This window comes from Rhinopithecus bieti, unplaced genomic scaffold (genome assembly GCF_001698545.2).
Source record: "Rhinopithecus bieti isolate Rb0 unplaced genomic scaffold, ASM169854v2 scaffold_7580, whole genome shotgun sequence".
In the NCBI taxonomy this organism is placed as follows: Eukaryota; Metazoa; Chordata; class Mammalia; order Primates; family Cercopithecidae; genus Rhinopithecus; species Rhinopithecus bieti.
In genome coordinates, this window is record NW_016805470.1 from 1,147,590 (window position 1) to 1,156,628 (window position 9,039).

The 9,039-nt window shown below is 56.3% G+C and overlaps 1 protein-coding gene across 1 annotated transcript in view; it reads left to right on the forward strand.

Annotated features, from left to right (window-relative positions):
- EBF4 (EBF transcription factor 4) overlaps positions 1–7,782 on the forward strand; it is a 73,342-nt gene extending 65,560 nt beyond the window's left edge. The window contains exons 14-17 of the mRNA XM_017872556.1: positions 72–260; positions 3,325–3,522; positions 6,598–6,673; positions 6,957–7,782. Of these exons, the coding sequence (XP_017728045.1) occupies positions 72–260; positions 3,325–3,522; positions 6,598–6,668 (458 nt within the window). The 3' untranslated portion in view covers positions 6,669–6,673; positions 6,957–7,782. The remainder of the gene's footprint in view (positions 1–71; positions 261–3,324; positions 3,523–6,597; positions 6,674–6,956) is intronic.
- Positions 7,783–9,039: the final 1,257 nt, after the last annotated feature.

Sequence of the window (9,039 nt, forward strand, 5' to 3'; positions counted from 1 at the left end):
CCGTCCTCAGGCCCCGCCACCGTCCCTCCCCGGCCGGCGCTGCTCCCTGACGGCCGCGCTCTCTCTCGCAGGCTATGCGCGCAGCTGCAGCAGCGCGTCTCCCCGCGGGTTCGCGCCCAGCCCCGGCTCGCAGCAGAGCGGCTACGGCAGCGGCCTCGGAGCTGGCCTGGGCGGCTACGGAGCGCCGGGAGTGGCCGGCCTCGGCGTGCCTGGGTCCCCCAGCTTCCTCAATGGCTCCACCGCCACCTCGCCTTTCGCCAGTGAGTGTCCCCCGCCGGCAAGGGAAGGGCTGGGACCGGGGAGCGGAACGGAGCTCAGCCCCGCCCCCGCCCACGGATTGAGGCGCGGGACGCCGTGAGAGTCCACCCTGGCTCAGCCCTCGGGGCTAGGCCCACCGTCCCCGCCTAGGACCTCCCCTATCGCGGGACCTCAACCCCACCCCTAGGCTGCACATCCCGGGGTTCTGGGGCCAGAGTTCTTTAGCCTTCTTTGCCGATCCGTTACGCACATCGCTTCTAGGCCTCCAGTCCCCCTGAAGTGGGCTTTAATGGGAGGCGGGCGCCCATCTGAAACCTGGGACACCGCCCCCTTCCCATCTCGCGCTGGGACTTGGGGAGGAGGCTGGCGCCGCCTGCCGGAAGCCTAAGGAAACTCAGGGCTCGAGGGAAGCCAGCTTCCAGCCGCCCCCAGCCCCCAGGTCTCCAGAGGCCAGGTGGTCGTGGGGAGGATGTGGTCCCTGTGATGTCGTCCGGCAGAGCGAGCGAATTCTGTGTGATCAGACAGAATTTGAGTTTCAGTGTCCAAATCAGGAGCTGCTGGGCATTCAGCAAGTTATTTGAACTTGTTTCCTCACAGTCAAATAGGGTCAATTCCACCCCCTGCTAAAGGTTGATCTCGGATCTGAATGTGCCACTGTGCCTAAAGCGCCAGTGTTTAATTTCGGAGTCCCAGCCCTGACTGTGGGCGCTGACCACGTCCCATCTGGCTTCTTAGAGTGGGGAGCTCAGAGCTGGGTGGACAGGTAATGTCTGCGTGTCATGAGTGAGTGACATTCCGAACGGCTTTGATGCCTTGTCATTTTACACTGCCCTCAAGACTCTTCCAACATCAAGTTCCAGATCAGTAAGTTCACAGGTCTTTTTAGCTTAGCTATTCAACAGACATTTATAAAGCACCCACTGTATGCAAAGCCCAGGGCTTGGGGGATCCCCCCACTCCTGTCATGTGCAAGAAGCCTCCCTATCAATCATAAGAGAGGTAGTGCCTGAAGTCCCAGGCGACCCTGCAGAGCTGGAGAAGTAGTGAAGGTTGTCCCAGAAGGAACTGGTCTTGGCTTTGCCCGTGGTACCCTCCCCTCTCCATGTCCCATATTTGCCATTGCCGAGACTGCACTGTCTGTCCACCAGCCTGGCTTTCCTTGCAGGGCATGTGTCCTGCCTGCTGCTGTTTCTGGCTGAAGGCTTGATCTTGGCCCTCTCTGGCTTGGGCTCAACTTCTGGGACCCAAGGCCCCAAAAGCCAGAGTCCGCATAGGCCATGGCCCTCTGGCATCCCTCCCAAGGCCGCTGGCTCTTTGCTCAGGCCAGGCTTGACTGCTCCTCCTTCCCTTCAGTTCTGGGGCAGTACCCTCACAACCTCTCTGTGGGCGTCCCCTTGGTTTTGAAGCTTTCCCCTTGGGCCAACACTAGTGGGGCCTGGAGCATGAGTTCCTTCCCGCACATACACTGTGGTCAACAGTAGAGGAACACACTGCCCCAGTGTGAAGAAGCCAGCCCACCTGGGGTCTTCCGATTCAGCAAGAAAATCAAGAATTCTAGAGCTGCTTAAACCCAGCGTCAGCTGGAGACACAGTGGGCTTGAGCGAGGGTTGGTCCCATTTCATGATACTGTCTTGACGAAGGCTTACCCTTTCACCCCCTACGTTCAAGGTGCTTTGTGGCCCAACTCCAAGGGATGTCATTCTCATTGAGTTTCCCAGAACATTCCTGGAATGACATCAGAACTGTCCCAGCCAGAGACTCAGGGGCTGTTTGTTTGGGTCTCTCTTTGTTCTTCTGCTTCAGCCACCAGGAACCCTGGAATGACTCGCACTACCCACACTACTCCCCACACTACCTACCCAAGGTGCAAAATGTGGCTGTGAGCCCTGGGCATTGAGAGCTATAGTACATTTTCTGGCATTGGTCTCAAGTCCTTCATCAGGCTCTGGGGGCCTCTCCAGCTGGCAGTGACTATTGTCTTAAAGGAGATGAGGCTGAGGACATTTGGAAGAGGGGCAGCTGTTGAAGGCATTATTGTATCAAGGGAAGTAGGAGGGTCCTCTGATGCCAAAGGCAGCCTTCTCAGGCTATTGCTTTCTTCCAGGAAGCCCCACCAACCCCACTGCCTGCTGCCTGGACAATACTCAAATCACAGCCCTACCAGTCTTTACAGGAGAGAGGCAGGGAATTGGTTTCAGATGAGAATGTAGAAAGGTGGGATCCAGCGATGCCCTGGGCCTGAGCCCCCAGGAAAGGAGGCTGCAGGAAGAGGGGGCAGGCAAAGCCTGTGTGCAGGAGGCTCCCTTGCCATTCCCAGGAAGGCAAGCCATAGTCTAGGTGGCTGGGGGAAGATCTGAGGATGTAGATCCCTGCACTTTGCTTTAAATTGACCAGCTGGAAGTGGGAGATTCAGGAGACCCCCCCAGGGCCCAGGCTGGAGATGACAAGGACCTGCATTAAGCTGTAAGGAAACAAAGTGCCCCAGGGTGCAGGGGGAGGTGGGAGAGGGAGAGAGGAACATAGGGGACATTGGCAAGGAGAGCATATTTGAGGAGGAAGTTGGAGTGCTGTTTGCGATGTTGGACAGAGAGGCTTATAACAGGAGCCTGTGTGTTCCCCCAAACTTCATCCCTGACTACTTGGTCCAGCTCTTCTGTGACTCCTGAACTATGACTCTAGCCTTGTCACCCCAAGGCTCATAAATGTTTCCTAGCATCTCAGAATCCCAGGGGTTTTCAGCAGAAATCCTGAAGTGGTCCAGCTGTTGCTCATCTCATTTTTGGGGGTTACCTCCCACTGTTTGGTTTTATTGAATGTTCTGGTTTTGCTTTTGTCTTAACCTGGTCTGGCCCTGTCATCCCCAGCCCCGAGAAAAGGTCTTCAGAACCCTTGAGAAGGCAGGGCTGGCCCAGGACCCTCACAGCTCCCAGTGAGGTCTGAGCCTGGTACCTGGGTCAGCAGCCCACGTGGGGCCCCAGCCAAGCTGCTCACTCTGGTGCTGTCTCCCTGTTGTGTCTCCCACCGCCTTCCCTGCTGCGCCTGCCCCTCCCCGCCCCGCCCCGGAGTCATGCCCTCTAGCCCCCCGCTGGCGGCTGCCTCCTCCATGTCCCTCCCGGCCGCTGCCCCCACCACCAGCGTCTTCTCCTTCTCGCCTGTCAACATGATCTCCGCCGTCAAACAGAGGAGCGCCTTCGCCCCCGTGCTGCGCCCCCCAAGCTCCCCACCCCAGGCCTGCCCCAGAGCCCACGGAGAAGGGCTTCCAGGTGAGTGATCCACCCTGCCTCACTGTGGCAGGAAGGAGGGGCCCTTGTGGAGCAGCTGGGCTAGAGGGGCCCACTCCATCCGCATCTCACCAGTGCCTCATGCTGGCTGACCAGCTCTTCTTGGAGGACAGAGCAGGTAGCTCTGCTGGCCTCTGGCCCCCACTCCCCTGGCCTCCCAGCCTGGGATGGTCGCCACTCTGGATGCTCTCAGTTGACCACTTGGCCGAGGGAAAGAGACTCAAATCACAATTGATGAGGTCTAGAAATTACCCCAACACCCCATCCCCATCCAGCTGAGCCCAGAGCAAAGACCCTCGGAGCTGGTGGGCTGCACGCCTGTACCTGTGCCTCCCTGTGTCCACCAGAGGGTAGCACACACCACTGTGAGGGACTGGGTCGTTGAAGATGGAAGGCGACTGACCTTAGACGAGGCTTAGCCCAGCTTCCCTCACCACATTGTACAGATTAGGACTTGAGACCAAGTCATCTTCCCACATCCCATTCCTGAAATGGCTGTTCCCTCACTTTACTCACATGCAGCAGAACCTTTGAACCAGCAGAACCTTTCCTATCCAAGTGGTGATTGGAAACTCACTGGGAGGACAGAGGAAGGGACAGGCTGTGGAAAAGGAGGGGCAACAGGATGTGGGTGGGGCGGAACAGATCCTTGTGTATGGGGATAGTGGGGGCTGGGGCCAGTGTCTTCCCTAAGAGGCTTACAGGTGTTTTCTTATCTGGCTAAGGGATGCTTCCACGGGATCCCCTAGGACTCAATCTGGCACACAGCAGGTGCTTAATAAATAGTCGAATTATTGAATGAATATATGCGTCAGAAGGGCACCGTTCACACCCACACAGAAGGCTGCAGTGCAGTTTGTGGGGCACTGATCTGGAAGGGGTTGGGTTAGAGCACATCCTATTGAGTATTCCCCAAGGCAATAATGGGTCAGAGCAACAGAGCTTAGTTAGGAAAGAATCAGTGTTGAAATTACGTAAGTGGCTATTGAAGAATTTGTCAGAGCTTTTCATGTGCCAGGGTACATTGTGAACCTTCTAGGAAACAGGAGATGCAAATTTATTTGAGCACAAAAATGTGTTTTTCTAAGAGCATCTTGAGATTAGTTTCTGAGGAATGACCTTGAGATGCAGGAAGAGACACCCTCATCGTTTCCTCAGCCTGATGTGGGGGCTGATCAGGCTGGGATGCCTGTCACAAGAGCAAGGCCAGTGTCTTGGGCCCCAGAGCCATCTCCAAATCCAAGGCAGGGGCAGGTGGGGCAGCCACCAGGCTGAGGCAGGGGAGGGGGCTGTGGACAATGCTCTATGGAGCCTCTGTGCTCCAGGGTCCCTGTATGAGAGTCCGGGGACACTGGAAAGAGGGTGGGAAAGCTCAGGGCCTGGGAGAACAACTAAGGATGATACATGTCCGCGGCGTCCCGCAGAATCAACTGTTCTGGGGGCAGTCAGAGCAACTAGGTGCAGCCCAGAAACTTCTGAGAACTGTGCTAATGCCTGCCCTGCACACAGAATAGGGCCCCTTCCCACCAGGGACCCTCCTCTGCACAGCTCAGGCAGGCCTGTGATGGTGACTCAAATAATAACAGACTTTTGTGCCAGGGAGGGCGGGCGGCCAAGGGAGCTGCTAGGTGACCCATCCAGAGGGTAGAGGGTAGCCCATCTTCAGGGAAGGACTTGCCCAAGCAGGGTTTGAAGAAGGAGGCAGGGGTCCTTAGTTGGGGAGGAATGCCCTAGATAGAGAAGACCTTGGGCCAAAGGTGTGGGGGTGGGAAGACAGAGATTTGAAGCCCACGTTCAAAACATTAATAACTTAACATGGCCGAGTACAGTGGCTCACACCTGTAATCCTAGCACCTTAGGAGGCCGAGGTGGGCAGATCACTTGAGGTCAGGAGTTCAAGATCAGCCTGGGCAACATGGCGAAACCTCATCTCTAAAAAAAAATACAAAAATGAGCTGGGTGTGGTGGCATATGCCTGTAGTCCCAGCCAGTTGGGAGGATGAGGTGGGAGGATCACTTGAGCCCAGGAGGTCAAGGCTGCAGTGAGCCGAGATTGCGCCATTGCACTCCAGTCTGGCTAGCCTGGACAATAGAGCAAGACTCTGTCTCAGAAATAAATAAATACATAAAAACATAACATACAAATATATGCCAACGATTTATTTAACTCATTAATGAGGGACATAACAGGATGACAAAGCAGCTTAAAGTAGACGGTGAGAGACTGAAGCCAGTAAAACAAGGAGGGCTGAAATAAGATTGCTGGCTGCAAACTGCTTCTACAGAGCAATAAACTTGTAACCTTCCCCTGGGGATTGTCTTTTCTACCAATGAGAAATCATCTGCCATTTCTCAGCCTCCTCCAAGTGAACATCCATCCAATGAGCAAAGCCTGGGCCCTAGCCAGTAGCGTGAAGTCAAAAGACGTCACATGCCCCAGAATAAGATGACTCTTAAGGTGGGCTTATTTGATAATGTTCTAGGTTGACTTCGAAAGGATACACCGATACACTTATTTCCAAGTTTTGGATATTTTTTCTTAGGTGTGTCTGGAGCTTAGAATGTGAGGAATGGAGAGAACAGAGGGTCACCGATTTCTCCTGCCAGCAAGGAGAAGCATGGGAGGGAGTCAGGCAGGGGTGGGGAGTGGTGGAGTGATTAATTTCATAGGTTGGGGAGGCAGACAGGATGCTGCTGTGGGTATGTCAGTCAGTACTCCTAGAGGCTGGCCTCTTTCCTTTTCTGCCCTGGTACATGTCCATGTGCTTGAGGAAGCAGATGGGCCCTCTGAAGGAGGCCACCCTGGGAGAAGGAGCCTGGGGTTGTCTCTGTCTTGAGGGAGGTAGGGAGCAAGGGCGTGGGCTGCATCCCCTGAGCATCTGAGAGGCACCCCTCATCCCTGATCTGCAGTGCTGCCCTGGGCCAGAGCTAGGGATGGCTGACTGCCTTCAGAAAGTGTTATATCGCCTGCCTGCTGTCTTCAGCCCAGAGAGTGACAGGCAGGTGGCTCCCCGGGTGGCACATGGCTTATGGCTCCTTTCTCCTTGACTCTTGCAGACCAGTCTTTTGAGGATTCTGACAAGTTCCACTCTCCAGCCCGGGGGCTTCAGGGCCTGGCATACTCCTAATTATGGTAGGTCTCTGGCTGGGTCTGGCCTCCTGCGCCCCACCTGGCCCTGAGATGGGCTTGCTCTCTAAACACCTTCATCCCATGCTCAAGCCTCCCCGCTAGCAGCCCCACAGGGCTGGGGAGCTGGGGTCCAGGTCTTCCTCCCCAGGGCCCATCCAGACAGCTTTCTGAGGTACATAGCCCACCCCAGTAACCCAAGCTGACCGGGTAGAGAGAAGTGGCTTCGTGTCCCCTGGCAGCCAGCCTTCCTCCCCGACCTTCTTCTCTCCCTCTCTCGCCCCACCAGGTCTGCAGCTGTTGTTCCCATGGAGCCCGGACTGGAGGTCCCTCTGGGATTCACAGCCACACCCTGGATGGTGGCACAGACAGATGCAGGGCCGGGGCCATGGGCAGACCTCAGCCTGTGAGCGGAACGGGGAGGGGCCTTCACCCCATGCTCAAGCCTCCCGCTAGTAGCCCCACAGGCTTCTCTCGCCTCCCTGTCTTGGGGTGGTCAGAAGCCCCAGCACTGTGCAGATGCTCTTGGCAGGAGAGCATCCCAGGGAGGTGCTGGGATTCTGGGCCTCACTGTCTGGGTCTTGGTTCCTCTGAAAGAGATGGATCTTGTGCAGACAAGGGATGTCGGGTGAGGGGAGCATGGGGTGGGGACTGTGGGAAAAAGGACAGCTCAGGGAGAAGTGACCTGGAAAGGTCCTGTTTGCATCTGACCCATCTCAAGTGGCCCAACATCCCAACTTCTGTGCAGCGAAAGGGCGGCGCCCCACAGCCTGGGGAGGCCTGCCCAGGCTCCCATGGAGCTTCCAACAGCTGCTTCACCCCGCAGCTGCCCCCACTTCCTTTGAGACCTGCACTCTCATGCTTGCCGCATCATGCCTCCCTGTGGGGGCTTTGGGCATGGAGGAGGCAGAAGACGGGGTGCCAGGCCTCCTGTATTTGGATGTCTCATGGACTCTGGCCCACACACTCACAATGACTCTGGCTGGCCCCATGCAGTGGGCCCAGCTGCCCCCCAGGTGGCCTCACATTCTGCTCTGCTAAGTTTGGAGAAAACAGAACAATAAACCAGATGCAGGTGGTGCCCGCCCGGCCTCTCACCTGCCTCCTTGGTGTGAGTTTGCTTTTCTCAGCAGCCATTCAGCAGCTCTAGGGGCAGCTCCAAACCCTGCCCCCGGGAGCCCTCTTGCGCCTTGGGCTTTTTAAACAGCCCCAGAGTTTGACTACGCAAGTATTCCCTGCCCCACGTCTGTTCTTGGGGACTGTTAGGGGAGGGGGAGCAGGCTAGCAGGCCTGAGCTCTGCCTGGGAGCATAATAGGGCCACTGAGGACTCAGTCGCCCAGCTCTCTGGTCAGGACCAAAGTGGTGGTTGTCCAGACATTGCTGAGAACCAGGACAGACCAAACCAAATTTGACCCAAATGTACAGAGGCTCAGAAATTAGATCCAATCCAACACAGAGGCTGCAGGGTCATGCCTGGGCTGGGTGGGGCAGCTTGTGGTTTCCAGGGCTGTTTATCTGAGCCACACCCCAACCCCATCCCACCCTACCGCCCCCAGGCCTAGGCACCTTATGGCTCACCTGTCTCAGAGTTTGGGTGGAAGGAGGGTAAGGAGGCAAGATTCCTATGCCCATTCACTCCACCACCCACCCCTCTAGGATGAGTCCCAGTTTTCCCCTGAGATATGTCCCCTGGATGATTGGCTAGCTGTCTGACCCTGAAAGCCACTTTTTTGGCCTATGATCCAGTGAGCCCCGTATCTAGCCCCAGGCCTCAGGCTTTCCTCTTTCTTTTCCTGGCCATTCTCCTGGCCTCTGGCCTCTGGACACCCTGGCCCTCTCAACCCATGCGTCCATGACCTGCAAATGCAACCTGGACAGGCACACTTGCCAGGGCAGATGGGCTGGTCTTGTCTTTCAGAATCCTCCACTTCTTTCTCTGGTGTTCTTGGCCAGCACCTGGGATTCATCTCTCCTGGACACAGGGCAAGAGGTCATGCTGCTTTCTGGTCATCCTGCCCCATTCTCAGTGCTTGCGTGGCCTCCAGCTCAGAGCACCAAAACCCACGCCCTGCTTTATTTGGCTCTGAGCAGCTCCTGTTGCCCAGGGCCCTCCCAGCTGAGGCCCTGCAAAGTTCTAATCTGCACTGGACACAGGTGGTAACTGGATAGTGGTCACACTCTGGTTCCTAGGATGGGTCAGGTGCCATGGTGGATATAAATGAGACATGATGTCTATCCCTAACAATCCCACAATGCTGCTCAAGCCACCGTTTGAGTCCACACTGTCCTTTTCCTTCATCCACAGCAGACATAGCTAATCAGTTACCATGTTTGCAGTGGCCTGGATTGTGCCTCCCTAAAATCCATATGT